The following is an 18039-nucleotide window of genomic DNA, read 5'->3' on the forward strand; positions in this document are numbered from 1 at the left end:
GTCGTTTTGACTCTACTAGGCCTCTTCTAACTTTCTACATCCTCTAGCGGGTCCAGAAATTGCAACTATTGAAAAATGATTGAGGCTAAGCATCTAATCACATCTTTATTGGCAGTTAGATGTACATGAGGTAATGAACTCGAAATCAACAAATGTAGTCTTAACCATCTAAGATCATTTTCTGGACAGAAGTTACTATTCAAGAAGAGGACTATTAACTGTTTTCAAATGCGCTGAGAGCCACAGCTTCTCTAAAACATGATTCTAAAATGTGCACAGTATATGCAATTTGTCCACAATTTGTGACACTGCTATTCTTTATTTTTCTTTTTAAATGAACTATCGAACTAACAAGATTCATCACCGATAAAATTCAGATGATCGCTGAGATGCCTGTGAAGCGGTGGGTGTTCCAGACATGTAGACCGGTTCCTCCATACCGTACATATAATTTTGTGGGGTTGTTTTCTTTAGCTGCGAATTGTCGGTGGGTTCCGTAGTGAAGTCGAACACCTTGTCGTACTTATCAGAAGATAATTCAGTTGAAGGAATTCCTGATTCAGTACCAGGGCCATACGAATCTCCCTGAAAAAAAATCACTATGACCATTTTCACCGTTTCTTCGTCTGCTACTGAGAGCTGGCAATCCCGCTCCGCATTGCTGTTTCACCGTTTAGGCGGCGCGGAACAACTATGAAGTCAGCTACATTCTTCCGAGAGTACAGTATTTATCGTGGTTAAAGGCAGTATACCACGAATCTAACGTTGAGGAGGAATCCGCGTGATAGCTAGAGATGGGGCGTAGATTGCGAAATCTGGGGTAGATTTACTCTCCCTAATCGTCGTAAAAATTTGCGCTGAGGATGCCGTTTTTTACGACAATTAGGGAGGAAGAAGTGGAGCCCCCAATCTCTAGCTTTTCCCTCACCACATCAGATTCATAATAGTATGCTGCTTTTAAAGCACGGAAATATCGTTTTTTGTTGGTAGTTATGGACGAGTAGCGACAAAAATCGTTGCGAAATGATTGGCAGTGAGGATTGCTAAAGGAAAGGAGTTCAGCCTCCTTCTTGTAATCGATGCATAAACACTTTCATTGCACTGATTTACTTTCTATCAGCACTTCTATTTGTATTGAAAGTTTTGGTGTCTTCAATTACACTCTCTGCACTGGTGATTTACCATAAGGGTGTGTAGGAACTGAGATAAGGTACGCCAATAGATTGATATAGGAGTGCATATGATCGCTGTCGACTGTGTTCAGAGGATGAACGCGATAGACCTTCGATTCTGCCCGGATAAGAGAAAGTACGGAGTGGATACGTATCAGAGAAAAAGCGTCCGTTGCGGCAGACGCATCGGACCCCTCGATTGAACACATATCTGCGCCAACTACATATGTAGTAGGGTCAAAACGACATGAGACATGGTGCATTTGAGTGAGCGGCTGCACTCGAAGCGGTGCGGTGGTGAAAGCAGTTGGGATCAAGATGGGACAATCGCGAACTGCAACGAAGAATGGTGCTAGCCGTTATGCTACACTGCACCGCTTCGAGCGCAGCCGCCTAAGGAACAGCATCGTGCTTCCTGTAGTTTTGCCCCCACTACATTTTTTCTTTCAGCAGACTTCGTATCGCCCACTCTTCGTCTCTTCTGAAAGCTTATTTCTTTAGCTATCAATGTAGCCGTTACGATCGTATTTTTCAAAACCCTTCCGTCATTACATGTTTGGACGAAGACAATCTCCAGAGTTGCATTTGCTTCCCTGTTGACTTTAATGCTAAGTTGAAGTAAATTCTGCTCACACATTCGATAGCTCTATCGGCCCAGACTATTTGAACTAGAAAGAGAGGGTCTCTTATTGGGATCCACTCTAGCGTTCTTTTAGTCCATCTATCGTCGATTCTTCTCATGATATGACCGACCCATCTATGTTTTGCTTTCGATACATATTCCGCCGGGTCGCGAAGATGGGGCATTCCTCTCAAGTCGGAGTCGCAAAGACCGGCCAGGTGTTGTGTGCGCCGGTTAAACTTCAGAAGACATCTCTCAAGGGCTCTGTGGGTAGTAAGTAGCTTCCTAGACGTGGCAGCGGTGTCTGCCCACGTCTCCGCTGCGTAACAGAGCGCTAGAAGAACTGTCGAATCGAACAGATAGGCACGAAGATCTTGGTCCGTGAGTTGGTCCGTAGCTTCCCTGACGGCTGCGAATGCTGCCCATGCTGCTGACATTCTTCTATTTAGTTCTTCCTTCAAAACATTTTCAATGTTCATAGAACGCCCGAGGTATACGTATGACGAAGTTTCACGATTTGGGAGCCTTCAAGTTGTACTCCTCCGTCCTCGCAGTAGGCGTTCTTCATTAACTGTGTTTTCTTTCTGTTTATTCGCAGTCCTATTCTCTTCCCTGCTTCGTTCAATTCGTTGAGCATCGTTTCTGCTTCATTGGTACTGCTCGAAAAGAGAACGATGTCGTCCGCGAAAAGAAGGTTCGAGAGAAATCTTCCATCAACATGTATGCCCCTTTCTTCCCAGGATAGTGATTTCATTATCCATTGCAATGCAGCCGTGAACAGCTTCGGCGATATAGTATCGCCTTGGCGTACCCCGTTTCCAATGGGTATGGTGAGAGGGATTATTATTAAATTATGGAAAAGCTGTATCCTAGTCGTGCATCGATCGTAGCAATTGGCTAATGTCCTCACATACGACGCGTCCATACCTTGATCGACCAGCGCTGACAGTATTGCATTCGTTTCTATGCTGTCAAAGGTTTTCTCATAGTCGACGAAGGTTAGAACAAGGGGCAGGCGGTATTTCCGGCAAACCTTTATGACCCTCGGCACGGTCTGGATGTGGTCGAAGCAGCTGAACCCTTGGCGGAATCCAGCTTTTTCTTGAGGCTGGGCTTCATCCAGCGTCCTAGATATGCGCGTGAGGATGATCTTGGTGAATACTGTGTATAACACGCTCAGCAAGCATATCGCACGGTAGTTCCGAAGGTCCTCTCGGTCACCTTTCTTATGGATAAGAACGGTTTGCGAGGTCTTCCACTGGTCTGGGATCCTTTCTTTCTGAAGATAGGATGTCATGTGCGCTGCTAAGATTACATGAAGCGGATGGCCACCAGCACGAAGAAAGTCTGCTGATATAAAATCAGGTCCGGGGGCTGTGCCAGGTTTCATGCTCTTGATAGCGACTCGTACTTCCGAAGGGAGAATCCGTGGTGGAGCTTCACCAGTGGGGATGATCGGGCTTGACACAGGAGTTGATGAACGGAAAAGGTTCGAGTAGAACCTCTCCGTAATGATTTCCATCTCACGACGAGAAGACGTGCGAGTCCCGTCTTCGCTCAGCAAGGCTGCTAGCGGAATATTATATTCGTGGAGATCCCTGCGGCACTTCTTTAGACTCGTTCTTCTTTGTGTTGCTTCCAGAATCTTCTTCTGCCTGTATTTCAAAAGATCCTCCTGCAACGCTTTTCTGCAGCTAGTGTTTGCTACTAACCGCGCAATGTGCGATGCATTCGGATCAAGCCGGATCAAAGCCCTTCTTCCTTCCAACAATTCCTTGGTGGTCTTCGAAATTCGATCCAAGTTTGTCGTGCGCGGCTTCGAGGCACGCTCAGCACAGGCTTGTAATCCTCTGAGCAGCATCTCGTAGTCCACGTTTGGGTCCTCCTCCTCCTCGATGTGCCAGTCACCTTGGGACAAGGAATCCTCGAGTACGCAATCGTCGTAGACGACTTCTTTTCTCCTTCGTTGCCGATAGCAGATGTTCTTTTTCCATCGTGTGGCTAAGCCGTATTTTCGCACGGAGGAGACGGTGATCACAACCACTACAAAAGGATGGTACTACTGAGACGTCAAGTAGACACCACTTACGGTTGGTGAGTATGTGGTCGATCTCCGCACGAGTCGCGCCACTGGGCGATCCCCATGTCCACCGACGATGATCTTTTTTCATGAAAAGAGAGTTCCCATGAATGAGGCGAGAGGCGGACAACAGTCCGGGGAGACGATTGTCATTTTCATCATGCTAAGATTTACTAACGTCTTGGCAAAATGTCGCAAGGTGGCTCCCTGATCCATATAGGTTGGGCGACGACCTGTGGTGAATGCTAAGCTCGCCGTGGCACGGCTGCTTTGTTTGGGGAAAAATCTTTTTGCCACTCCAGCATATACACTGCCTCAGTACCCTGCCGTCTCGGACGTCGGACGGTATGGCGACCGGTGAGAGGCGATCAAATCTCAGGTTGCTCAGGACGTCATTGACTTTGGACCAAGGCGACACACGCACGACTCGCCATGGAGACTGTCTCAGACTGTGTACTTACTACGCGAGAACAGTGTCCACAGACGCATGCCCTTCTCGGAGCTGCAGAGCGTATCAAATTTCACGTGATTACTCTGCAGGAGACCAAGTGCAGAAGGAGCGACGTACGACAGATGAATGACGGTACACTCATCATTCGTGTAGAGAAGGTTCCGTCGCGAAATGTAGGCGGTGTTGGTTTTGTTGTGCACACATCTGTCGTCCATCTTGTCGATTTTCAGATCCTGTCACCTCGTCTGGCCATTCTTCGCCTCCGCCCTCTGCGCCAAAAACCCATCAATATCATCAACTGCTACTCACCAACATCAGCAGCTCATGAACCCGAATAGGACGCGTTTTACGAGGAACTGGAGGAAGTAATCCGCAACGAGAAGTCCTTCTACAAATTCGTTGTCCGAGACTTCAACGCAAAACTACGAAAGGCCACAGAAGAGGAATACAGGATTGGAAGATTTGGTCTAGGGGACCGGAATGTGGCAGATAAAGAAACTTGCAAAATACATGTTGATTTGATGGAATCAGAGAAGAAAGTGTTATAAATATTTTTCGAGTTATGCATTCCACCTTCAGTCCTCCTTAACTCTGTCCCAGTTTGAGACCGTAGCGCTCGAGGTTGGCGGCAGGGGACCAGCCGAAACAAAATTTTGAGCCCTAAGACGGTTCAGAGGACTATGAAAGAGAGGAGACGGAGACGAGGGTTAGTGTGGAACTATCCCGCTAGCGCAATATAGAGAACTTGGCCACAACAAGAACACTATCTTAAAAGCATCACCCACGAATCTGGAGTGGTGCGGGTTTCAGGTGGGTTATATCTATACGGAGTCGTAGATTATGGAGAGAAAGGTGATTCCGTCTATTTCTTCCTAATTGCCGTAAAAACGGCCCAGAAGATACGGCTTCAAGCGTTCTGGCGCGCTATATTCTAAGACGAGTTCGATTGGAGCGCGCCAGCCTTGTGCACGCGCCGCATCTTCCCGGCCGTTTTTTTTTACGGCAATTAGGAAAGAATGGACGGAATCACCTTCCTCTCCATAATCTACGACCCCGTATAGGAACCTGAAATCCGTACCACCCCAGATTCGTGGGGTGATGCCTTTAATTCTCCTTTCCATGCAGATGAGCATCGTTTTTATCACCGACGGCGATGCCTATTGCTTTTAAGAACTGTTACAACTCACATATGTACGATCAGTGGAGGTCTGCATGTCGTCAATCTTTCTTGGTAGTTGTGCAGTAGTGGGAGCTGTAAATCCGTACTCTTCACGATGACGCCGCCTAATCGCGTCATAGTTGGTTGAGGACTGACCAGTATTGTACTAAAATAAAGACAGATTGACGATGAACTTCACTGTAAAAGAAGTCAAAGTTAGGAAACAGACAGAGGTAGAATGCCGAACAAAGAATAATAAAGTGAAATAAAGTTGTATATTCTAACCTTTTGCCACAGTTCACCGATAATCGGTTGAACGCGATCACGACACTTTCCCATCGAAAGGATATTGACGGTAGTGAGGGTGCCGATACCCATGATTGCATAAAATGGCCAACCTTTTGGACCAAAGTGGTACTGGGGAGGTAGACGTGTTCGAGCATAGTACAAGGAGCCAAGCACTGCAGCGGTAATAGGAACACCACGAGTCATGGTCATCTGAAATTTCAAAGACAAGTTTATCCCTAAATACGAATTAGAATCAATGTTCTTCATGAACAGAGTTCGTGGAAACTTTCGATGTTGGGTCGTGCTCCTAGTTAGCAAAGGTCAAACGTAGTCTTCAAGGATACCGAAAACGCGAAGCACTCCCTATAATTCCAAGAACCAGAGGCCCCAGTTCACCCGATAAGACAATCCTTAAGAAGTGAACAAACGACGAAATAGAAACGTGTAGAGTCCATTTCATTAATCGTACGAGCGCAAAGAGATGTATCGTCGGACAAATTGAGACTTCTGATACCTAGGCTGGTAGGGGTGTTTCACATTTTCGCTATCATTCTAATGAACTGTGTTTCGATTTCAACCTACTAGACGGAAGAAACCATGAGATAACATCATTTCCACGAACTTTGCGTTTACTTTTCAGAGGTACAAGATAAACAGTCGTACAGAAATGAGGAAAAAAAAAGAAAACAAACCTCAGTGGTGCATTGTTTCAGGGTGTCAGTGAGCTCTTTGCGTTCGTCACTGGACATTTTATTCAGTAACTTCTGCAGCTCCTCATTGTTCAACTGTACTTTCTGAACGCTGTTCCTGTTGAGGGACATCGTTGACTTCCTCTTAAAATGACAGATTCAGCGAACGAACACGTCAGGAGTCATGAGAAAAACGAGAGAACCCCGGCGGAATGTGATTCGCATTTTGTTGCATTAATTTGGCTAGAATGAATCGTGTTATCATTAATTTGGCTAGAATGAATTGTGTTACCCTACTCGTACCCAGTCTGTTTTCTTCTTCCGTCAATGAAAGTAGATGAAAATGAATCAAACGGATGTACTGAACTGCAATATATTTTTAGATCCTGGAAATGCTTCCAAGTCCATCAGTGTGCCGTAAAGCTTGCTGTGATGAAATATAATGGAAGATGACAATAGCTAAGAAAAACCGGTGCGGCATGCTTTTATCTGGGGAGTTTCAACTATCGGACCAAGGTCACCCACGCCAAAATGTCGCGGAGACTTGCTAAGGATCGCCGCGGGGCAACCAGGATAGAAATTTCGCTCAGAAGGTCCTTTTAACCTTTTCGGACATCTCTCCTTTTATTCAACGAGACAGATATTTCAATCAACAATGTAATCACCGAAATAAAAAGGGTCAATGATCTTTGTGTATTGATGAATTGATATACTGTCGATTGCTTTGACGAAGAATCCAGGCAACATTGAATTAAAGAAAAAAAATTTACGGTCATGAAAAGAAATTTACAGGGCAAACCAATGCTACACAGACAGGAAGCGCAGCAGGTATGCGTTAACTCAAGGATTGTTGGAAAATCTGTGCCGCTCTACAGTTATTCGTCCTTGTGCATTTTGAGGGTAGAGGAGATAGGATGAAAAATGTACATACAACTGATCTACAGTGCACTCAGTCTATGTGTTTCACTTCATGACTTCCACGACTTCAAAGACACTAAGAGGAGACAGGAGATCTGAATCTACTTACCAGTTGGTTTAGCTGTCCGAGCAATATGTACTTGGCTGGATCGCATACACGAAACAATAACTATGTTGCAAGAACACTTCACAACCCTAGATATCGATGTACATGCAATACCGGGTAGTGCAGCTGACGTGCTCCATGGGGAGAAACCTCCGCTCGTTCAACACAGGACCACACTGAGGGCTGGTTCCTGGCGCCGCTTCATTGAACAGCTGATTCATCGTCTTATTTCATTGGTGGCGGTGTTGGCTTCCCATAAATTTTCGTCTTACTTGGTCTGCTAAGGTAATTCCAAATGCTATACTGGATTGTTCTCCTGAGTCACGCTTATTTCTTTCATCTTAGTCGAGTATCACTCGACGATTCGTCTTAGTGAATGTTCGTTAAAGACAACATCAAAATCGCATTTATGGATCACTGTAACTTCGTACGGATTGTGATGTTTGTGGATACGTACTGCACAAACGTTTGGTGCCGTAAAAACTCCCTACCTGTTCGAACTCTGTTGATACGCATACGTAGTTTTGTCCACTATTAAAGCTAACAGTACTACCGTTTCCGCTACGAATTCGCATGATTTCGCGTATTGGAGTATCCTACTCATAAAAATCGGTCACAGCAAATTTGGTTGGTGCAGATCAAGACCGACACCTCCGTTCCTGAGTTGGCAATCATTTCTTTGAAAATCAAATACTTCATAAGAACAACCAAGGTCACACGGGTAAAATGTAGTTGGGGGACCACTCAGTGGCGTTCTTATTTCTCGAAGTAAATAACTGAATCAGTGGGGGCCCCAAGACCTAAGCATTAGTTAAGAGGAACTATGACATGTAAGCTGAAATTAGTATGCGAAAGAAAGATTGAGGTTCCAGAGATGAGCGCATGCACTCCCTCCCAAAATTACATTTTCTCTTGTTTCTCTTTAGCGACTCTAAAAGTGTTTTCTTGATGTGTTTTGCAACTTTCTTAGTGATACTTGTTCTTTTAACTAATTTATGCGGGGAATGCCTTCCTGGATTAATTTAGGAACAGGGAAGCATTGAATTGACGTGGTTTCATGGTAATGTTTAACATACAGCATTGCTTACTTGCATCAGCACTTTATTCTGAACGAAAAGTATTGCGCTGCTTCCGGATGGGTTAGAAGTTTGCGGAAGTGGCATAATCGATCTTGGGAACATCGCAGGACGTCTTTCTGGCATATAGGTGCCAAAGTAGTTGGGGTCAGTAGGTGGGACCCGGTGCTTAGGCCAGTGAGCCCTCTATTTGAGATGTAAAACCTGAATGCAACACTAACATATTTAAAATCCAAATATAAAGGCAGTTTCCTTGAAGCAAATTCTTAGATTAACCACGAGAAGCAGTTTTGACTGATTTCTCTTCTTTTCGGAAAACGTTTACTGGTTTAACTTATACCTGAACAGATGCCATATTCCTTCCAGCGTGCGAAATCCAGAGATATAATCGCGCCAAAACGACATGAAGGTAGGTGCACTCACGTAGGAACCTGTAACGAAGCGGTGCTGTGGAGCGTAGCGGCTGGGCCATCTCGTTGCCAACTGCTAGCTTCGAGCACAAGTGCGTAACTGCGCCGAGTTCATTTCCCTTTGTCTCGACTACAGCCCCGGACAGCTCGAAAAAGAATCAGAGTGGCCCTTTTAACTATAATATTGGAATTTGAGTAAACCCTAGATTTCGTGTAGGTACGCAGGTCTTGCTTGGGTCAGTCGAGAACCTACGTAAACTTCGGGGAAAATGTCGCTGGGGGGGGGGGGGGGCACTCAGTGGCGCCCTTATTTCCCGAAGATCTAACTTACTTCTTTCTTTTTGTAACTTAAATTTACATGTCATAGATCCTATAAGACTAATGCTTCGGCCTTAGGGCCCCATTAATTTGATTATTTACTTCGAGAAATAAGGGCGCCACTGAGTGGCCTTATTTCTCGAAGTAAATAATCAAATCAAGTAAATAATCCAACGAAACTTTACCCGGCTTTTGTCTTTTCAGGATCAATTTCCTTTTGATAACATTGAAATCCGTTTGTTCACCACTGCCAAGACTTGTTATGTCTCTACTACCTTCATGATTCTTTGAGACTTTGGTTTTTTAGAAGGTATAGTGGGAAAACTCGAGCGTCAACGTACTTATTATTTCAAATATTATTTATTTTATTCTAAATATGATGTTGTTTCTTGCTCGGATTTTTATGGAATTATATTTGATATCATATTTGAGTTTACGTTTCGCAGAATCGAATAGTACTTCATTTACACCTGGAGCTTGGGTATTACTTCAGCTTTATGAAATATTCGCTTATTGTCATTCCTGATGACGATCAATATGGCGGCAATGATTCCATTATTGTGGTTTTTACTTGCATTTATGTTTGCAATTTCTGTGACTAGCGATAAGCATAAGCCGAAATATCTGAGTTTATCTATTGACGTGGACGAATGTTACGGTTGTGATTCCGGCATTGTATTGATGTTTGATGGCAGGGCTATTCGTTTGTTTTAATTGAACTAGTTCGGGTAATTTCGAAACGTGTGCCACTGTCGACCACGTATGTTTGACAACTTTTTTCCAAAAGCACTTCGAGGAGTTCTCATCGCCTCGGTCGTGCCCAGTCCGACAAGCGCAAACTTGTTCTTCAAAAGCAAGCGCTGTTTCATCTGAGAGAAGGTTTTGGAGATTTATTCGACCTCTTTCATTCTAACGGTTTTAGATTTCTCACGCTTTGCAGTGCATTTCCAGCCGAACTAAATACACTCTTTCTTTCGCACCCATGAGTAGGGCGGTGTCCTTGGGAGATGAAATTGCTTCTTTCTTTGTTCGGGGTCTTCGTTGACCTTTGTGGTTCTTCGTTACTACATCACGATTCCGTTTTTTTTTTCAGGTGTATCAGGTGTTTTCTATGCCCATTTCGTTTTGATACCGTATATCGTACTCATTGAGTTTTTTTGTTTGGACTTACTCTTTAGGTCATATTATATAGATTTTAGAATAGATTTTAGAAAGCGAATATGGATCTGCATAGGTTTTAGGTGAATTTTACCATTTCTGCCCATGGATTTGCAATAGTCAGCGGCAGGAAACATTCAATCCAACATTGCCTCTGTTTAGCACAACATGCTGGCTTTGCCATTTTTATTCTTGATTCTATTTCCCGCCTTAGGTTTGCGTTTTTTCTTCGTTTACTCTCCTTTGATCTCGCTTCAATGTCATTTATTCAGTGTTCTCACTGAGTACTTTTGTTGACAACTATGAAACTCTGAACTATCGCACTGTGAACACAGTGCGTAGAAAACGTTCGTTAGGATACGGAGAGCCTGTACATCTAAGATTTCACGCATATAACAGGTTGGTTCAATCAAACTCTTATCATATGCATTTGTCCAGCGCACATATGCTTCTAGATAAACTATCACTTATTACAAATTAATGTTTTTTTCAGAACATTTCACCTCAGCTTGCTTCCTTTGGATGAATTCAATGAAAACTTCCACCCAGACCATATCTTAGACGAAAATGGGCGATATGAGGAAATTCAGCCTCACACTTTCTTATACGAGGGGCATATAAAAGGTTGTTCATTGATGTTTGGGCAAAAAATTGTGTTAAGGTGTAGGTAAGCAACTATGTTCTGAATGAGGATATTGTTAGTCATTTTTGTTGTATTTAGACTGCATTGGTAATGAGAAGGGTACAAATGTACTAGTTTTCTAAACTTCTACTACAGATCTAGAATGTGAAGTGAACCTATTTTCAGATGACCCTGGATCGAAAGTGTATGGATCTATTCTTGATGGAGTATTCGACGGTCACATTATTTCGGGGGATGGTCATTCGTACACAGTGGACCGAGCAGCAAAATATTTTGATGTTGGATCTCGACCTTCTCAGTATCATTCAATCATTTATCACGATGCAGAAATCAACCACGGCAAAATGCGATCTAAACGGTTTGTGATCTGTTTCAGTGAAGTGGGACTTATCTTGTATTTTCTTTAAGAGACTTTTAAATGCGGGACTTTCAGATCAGCGTCATCCCCTGGCAATGATCACTTACATGGTTGTGGGTTAAATGATCGGGTGAAACGAGAAATGGAGCGCATCCAGCGTTCAGCAGAAATGCCATCGGATGTGTACACTAATTACATGACCATGTAGGCAACACATAACTTTGCTACTTTAATGTTATTTTTTACATATAGTCATTAAAAGCTTGGAATTTATTGTTTGTTACCTTATATTCCTTTTTATGTATTAATCAGCTAAAACGCAGGCATGGACGATCGAAGAGAGCCACTCGCGATGAGAAGGGATTATATACTGTGAGAACATGCTCTCTGTACCTACAGGCTGATCATAAATTATATGAACACATTAAGCGAAAAGAAGGGAACAACGATCCAATTCGGTACGTTTCCTATCCTTCTGAGACTACCATTCAACGGTATATATGCTTATAACTGGATATACATGTTAAAGAACTCAGACATCTATTATCTGTTGGTGTTCTAGGACTCGAGAAGAAATTGTGAGCTTATTTTATAATCACATCAAAGCTGTCAACGAAATCTATGAAGGAACTAACTTCAACGGGATTAAAGGACTTCATTTTGTTATTCAAAGAACTTCCGTAAGTTTTCTGACTTTTTATTTTATTATGTTTGCAGTAATAAAAAGAAATCGATGTAATTTGTTATACATTTTCTGCCATTCAGATCTACACACCTGAGACGTGCGACCGCGGTCGTCCCGTTGCTGGTAGCGATAACCCTTTCTGTGAAGAGAACGTCGATGTGTCAAACTTCCTAAACTTGAATTCACAACGCAATCATTCAGCATTTTGTCTAGCTTATGCTCTCACGTTCCGTGATTTCGTTGGAGGTACTCTTGGTTTGGCATGGGTAGCAAGTCCTCAGTACAGTGAGTGGTTGAATATATTTGCTTTCAAATGCTGTTCTCAAGTAACTCCGCTTTTTTAGACACGGCGGGTGGTATTTGTCAAGTGTACCAAAGGTACAATGAGGGATCGAGAGGCTGGGTTTTTAGATCTTTAAATACCGGAATCGTAACTCTGGTCAATTACGGAAATCGTGTTCCTACGCGAGTATCACAGCTCACTCTTGCTCACGAGATTGGTCACAACTTTGGATCTCCACATGACTATCCTCTTGGTATGTTTTCAAGAAGATTCTGAAGAAGATATTGCTGACTTGTTTGGGGTTGCAGCAAACGGCAAGTCTTCCTGAAGGGTGTTCGTTAGGGATGTATCTGTCCGTAAAATACATATCTTTTATATATATATATATATATTTTGATCGGATTAAACGTTTTGTTTGATCATTCAACAACTATCACAAATTCGCCAGCTAGACTCTTTAAAATCCCCATGTTTGATTTCGTGTGAAGAATACCGTACTGGTTAATTAGCATGTTCTTTGATAAGTCTTTGATCAGCCTTAATTCAAATAATGAATAAGAATCGGTGTCCGTTTTATATGGCAAATTCGAAGCAGACAACTTGCGTTTGCCACTCATATATTCTTATACGTTGATTTGATTTAACTTTTTTATTCTTATAAAGGTGAAAGCCAGAAAGTTTTGAAATAAAGAGAATGTTACAGAGTGTCAGCCAGGTCTACCTGATGGCAATTTCATAATGTTCGCCTCCGCAACCTCTGGCGACAAAGTGAACAACGCCAAGTTTTCGCCGTGTTCCGTTGCAAATATCTCCAGCGTGTTGCACGTTGTTCTACAGTCCGTACCTATTGATCCTACTCGTCATGCAGGGCCGGTCGGCGCTCTGATGAAGCGTAACTGTTTCCAAGGTACTTACATACAGAAGTTGATGGTTATTTCTTTTTAAATAAGAATGAAAGTAGAGGTTTGATACCAGTGCAAATACAGCAAAATGTGAAGTTCTTTATTTCAGGTTATCAGTGTAGTAGTAATTCGGCAAGATACATGCATCACATTTCTTTTGAGAAAATCAAAAAGTCCACAACTAACATTTGGTTAGTTGTGGACTTTTTGATTTTCAAAAGAATTTTGCAAAAATCAGATTCAAATTAGTTATTATTATATCGTTCAAATGTTCCCAGACATTAGTGTGCGAATTAAAAAATAGCCAATTCAAGAACTAAGCATTTCTTGATCTATAAAAATGGTTACAACTCAAAATCTCAAACAAATGAGAACTAGGACTAGTTTGAAACCAAGGAATTGTAGTGAAATTGTGAATCTTGATGAATCTAAATGTTAAGACGGTATTTACATCTTTTCAGAGCGAACATCTGCGTTCTGCGGGAATCAGATACATGAGCCAGGAGAAGAGTGTGATTGTGGATTCTCACAAGCGGATTGTGATCAGATGGGGGATAAATGTTGCATGCCACATGAGTCAGCGAAGAATGGTTTTAGTGTCGCAGGACCTTGTAAGAGGAAGGCGAGTGACATACTACGTCTGTTCCATTATTTTATTTATTTCGGCTGTCTGTGGAGATGATTTTTACTTGTTGTGGATTTTCGGGCTAATCGCAGGAGAATCTTTATAGAAAGGAGCTATGTGCTCTCCTTCCGAGGGATACTGTTGCAATCCTGAAACTTGTTCTCTTCACCAGAAGAATGACTACAAGGTGTGCCGTCAGGTGAGATTGTCTACTTTGCTTTAAAGCTATCAATCTAGGAATCTGGGATGGTACGGGTTTCAGGTGGGTTATGCCTATACTGTAGTCGGCTTCAAGCGTTCCGGGGCGCTATTTTCTACAACGAGTTCTACTGGAGGGCGCCAGCTCTGTGCACACGCCGCATCTTCCGGGTCGTTTTTTTTTCACGGCAGTTAGGAAAAAATGGACGGAATCATCCTCTTCCCCATAATCTACGACCCCGTATGGGCATAACTCACCTGAAATCCGTACCACCCCTGATTCGTGGGGTGATGCCTTTAAAGACGCAGTGACTTGAAATTCCTCTTTTTTCAAGGAGTCTGAATGCAGTCATACGCAAACTTGTGATGGTTTCACTGCACAGTGTCCTCCATCTCCGCCTAAAGAAAATGGATTACCTTGTCAGGATAGCACAAAGGTTTACACTATTGCTTACATTGTTACTCACCATCATTGTATACGTTATGCTTCTAAAGGTATGTTCTGGAGGCAGTTGCAATGGATCGGTATGCGAAATTGTTGGACTTAAGGATTGCTTTCTTACAGAAGGAAAACCAGAGGAACTGTGCTATCTTGCTTGTATTAAAGATGGAAGTGAGAAAATTCGAAACATTTGTGTTGTGTTCATTTCAAGCACTGACAAGGTAGGAAAAGTAGCCTACGTAATCTTCAGAGTGCACATCGAGCGTTAATCTTCCGGAGTTTGCGGCCAACAGAACACGTTTTGTGCAGTCGGGAAGGAGAGGAAAAAGCGGTCTTGTCCTTCATCCGGGATCGCCGTGCAATAACTACAAAGGTTACATACAAGAGTTTTACGTTTGTCCGAATTCCCGTGTGTTATTGTGTAATCATTATTTAATTCGAAGCAATTTCGTTCCATTGGCTAGTCCAAGTTACTTTTGTAGGTGATATCTGGTGGAATTTGGGTGTTTATTCGCAAATACTTATGATTTTTCTTGCTTTTTTCCAGGCTATTGTGATATTTTCCGTAAGTGCCGCAGCGTAGATGCTAATGGCCCACTTGCTCGTCTGAAGAACCTCCTGTTTAACAAGAAGACCATCGAAACCGTCACACAATGGGTGCAAGTAAGATAACCTATTTTGGGGCTTTAGTATATATTTCTACTTGTGGGAATTATTCCAGGAGAAATGGTGGATTGTTGTTTGTGGTGCACTGACTCTGCTGGTGTTCATGGCTCTCTTCATCAAATGTTGTGCTGTACATACACCTAGTACTAATCCCAACAAACCTCCAGCACTCAACTTGTATCAGACACTTACAAGGCCATCTACTTTGATTGTGAGTTGTAAACATACTTGTAGAATGTTCTGTTTAGTTTCTATTTTACACTTGACGTCTATACACATCTCAATAACTTAGTCTCAAGTTCTATCTGAAGTTTGATGGTCCAATTACTCTTTTTAGTACTTCGAAAAATTCATTGGTTAAGACTATTCACCTCGTGTTTAGCAATTTGGACAATTGCTATGTCCATTAATGCACCTAGGGCTGCATTAGGTTCTCTTTTACTTTTTATTATCTAAAATTTTCCTTAAAGAAGTATTCTCATATGTTTACGTCATACATACATTTGCGCTGGTCAGGAGTGGCTGTTTTTATCGTAAAAGCCAGTGCGTCTGCTGAAATTAATTTTTCATATGAAGTCCTAAAATGGTAGCTCGAAGGAAAAAAGTTGTCTTTGATTCATCGTTGTGATAACCCCAATCACATCGTTTTTGTCCAGTTCTTCGTATTAGAAGTTGAAACTTTATAAAGAAGTAATAAATTGGTCACTTGTGCAGTCCACGTCGGTCAGACGTATTACAGTCTTTAAGAAATTCTTGACCGCTAGATTTCTAGATTTTCAGCAATACTAATAATAGCAATATTAACCTTTCAATTTTGGCCTGTATCGCTTCTCCTATTGACGGTTCAATACTCTAATAATAATAGTGATACTCTAGTAATTAGTGTAATAGTGGCGTTGACGGGCCCAAAGAAAGAGAGGAGACTGGCAATTGATGATGCTTCTAGACTGATTAGTTAATTTTGCTAATAGCGCTTAGCTTGCTATCTCACTTAGTCGTGGGAAAACAGTCTTTTACTAATGTAGTAGGTAGGATGTACATAAGAATGCAAGTGCTGCGAGAGTCTCGACATCTTGCGTAAAAGATTTTGGAAAAAGTCTGTGCTCTTAAAAACGAACTGGAGTACAATGAATTTCGAATATTTTTATTGTCCACGAAGGATAGGAAAACTTGGACGTGAAATAAAAATGGCGTCTTTTTGCAAACATATTATATTTAGTACGGTTTAATTTTCTAAATGTACACCTCTTGTTTTTGCTCAGTTGTTTTTGATCTTCTCACTACTTACATAGTGAATTTTTTTAAAATTCGAATTAGCTAGGAAAATGTTAAAATACAAGTGCACCTACAATGTCTTTGTTTTGTAATGCATTATCATAACTGGGACGAATGTGTCTTAACTTGTTCTATGTTCTTCTTGATTGATTGTGATCCTATTCCCTGCTTTCTCGGCGATACTCTATTTTCAGCGTCAGCGTCGACAACGAAGTCGCGCTCCAATTGCAGTAGCTACCTCAGCAGGTGGTGCACCATCTCGTTCAAATGCTCAGCCGCCATCCTCAGGCTCTCGGCCCGTTCGAGCTTCTGCTCCTCCTCTGCCGCCAGCAGCGCCTGTGCCTGTACCTCTAATTCCGTCGGGATCAGCTCCACCTCCACCAGCTGCTGTGTTGGTTGTAGAGCCGCCTCCGCCATACACTGCAGCTGCGGATCCAGGCAGTGCACTCGGTGGTCCGCGAAGGGGACATCGACGAAACAAGCGGCAAACAAGCGCTGATGCGGCTCCGAAATCGCGGGGAAAAGGCAAATGATCGCCATCATGATCATTAGCCAGAAACATGTCTATATATTGAAATTGGGTGCTTTTTCAGAGATTTTTCTGTCCTTCTATTATTTAACAGTTCATGGTGTTTCCCATTTTTAATGACTTTGATTCCTCATACTATTGTATTATACTGAGCATTTTACAATTTTCATAATGATCATTGCCAAACATCATGTCTCACGGTTCTTCGAGTAATTCAACGGTGACATTCACCTCAATGTGTGCACACAAATGTTTCCTTTACTGTGTATTATCAGCGATATTTGCTCACTTATCACTTTCATGTTCAAGACTTTTCTTTCGACGGCCGTCACTTGGTCTCCTATCTCCTTGAATGGTTTTTAATGCTTTCTAGGTTGTAATTTTTCAAGTAATTCTCATTTTTATTGTTTTTTTTTTTGTAATTTATAGGCGATGAGGGCAATTTTCAGACATCTTTATCTACAACATTGCCAACAAAGCCTTTCTTTCGTTGCTAATTCGTCTTCCATTTTTCAAGTATATATTCTTCAATGTTGGTCTCATACTCTACGCTATTTTCTGTTCGGAACACGTGTCCACTTCAATTTTAAATGAAAATTACATGTCTTTATTTACAGTCTATTTTCTAATCTACCCAAATACTTCGACTCTACAGAGATCAACTTCAGTAGCGAGTTTTTTGGATACTCACATGTCTACCTGTGCAGCACCTGTTTCAGTTTCATGTGCTAGTCGTTACGATCACTGGATCTCCGGAGTTGTACGATGTGTGGCATCTATGAGGTGTGGGGAAAGTACTCTTTGATTCTTCTGTGTATGTGCGATTAGCTACCTGATACTCAGCAAATATTCTGGTGCATATGCATATAAAGTATTAGCCTGGCATTTATATTCTGTAGAATTTTTGTCGGTCACTAAGTGAACGCAGCTTGTAGAAGAGGTAGGAGGTCAGTTTTGGACAATATTTCAAGAGGAAGGCGAGCATT

The 18039-nt window shown here is 42.3% G+C and overlaps 2 protein-coding genes across 4 annotated transcripts; one reads left to right on the forward strand and one right to left on the reverse strand.

Moving 5' to 3' along the window:
• Positions 1–360: 360 nt before the first annotated feature.
• RB195_006684 (uncharacterized protein) lies at positions 361–7706 on the reverse strand (the record flags this gene model as incomplete). Of its 3 annotated transcripts, XM_064179905.1 has the most annotated exons (9): positions 361–585; positions 1926–2249; positions 2309–3837; positions 3884–4037; positions 5513–5650; positions 5770–5982; positions 6465–6605; positions 7489–7548; positions 7617–7706. In XM_064179905.1, 9 exons carry the CDS (start codon positions 7704–7706, stop codon positions 361–363), a joined length of 2874 nt encoding a protein of 957 aa, XP_064036820.1. The 3 variants fall into 3 exon arrangements, with proteins under 3 accessions (XP_064036820.1, XP_064036821.1, XP_064036822.1); XM_064179904.1 differs by lacking the exons at positions 361–585; positions 1926–2249; positions 7489–7548; positions 7617–7706 and having other exon boundaries at positions 2270–3837; positions 6465–6593; XM_064179903.1 differs by lacking the exons at positions 2309–3837; positions 3884–4037; positions 5513–5650; ... (2 more) ...; positions 7489–7548; positions 7617–7706 and having other exon boundaries at positions 1926–2231.
• Positions 7707–10615: 2909 nt separating this feature from the next.
• RB195_006685 (uncharacterized protein) lies at positions 10616–17057 on the forward strand (the record flags this gene model as incomplete). The annotated part of the gene is made up of 18 exons (XM_064179906.1): positions 10616–10661; positions 10720–10846; positions 10941–11071; positions 11256–11448; positions 11524–11652; positions 11772–11906; positions 12011–12128; positions 12214–12418; positions 12478–12669; positions 13120–13323; positions 13780–13940; positions 14050–14142; positions 14477–14578; positions 14637–14754; positions 14834–14956; positions 15131–15246; positions 15305–15460; positions 16719–17057. 18 exons carry the CDS (start codon positions 10616–10618, stop codon positions 17055–17057), a joined length of 2688 nt encoding a protein of 895 aa, XP_064036823.1.
• Between the last annotated feature and the right edge of the window lie 982 nt (positions 17058–18039).

This window comes from Necator americanus, chromosome I, assembly GCF_031761385.1.
Source record: "Necator americanus strain Aroian chromosome I, whole genome shotgun sequence".
NCBI classification, from domain to species: domain Eukaryota; kingdom Metazoa; phylum Nematoda; class Chromadorea; order Rhabditida; family Ancylostomatidae; genus Necator; species Necator americanus.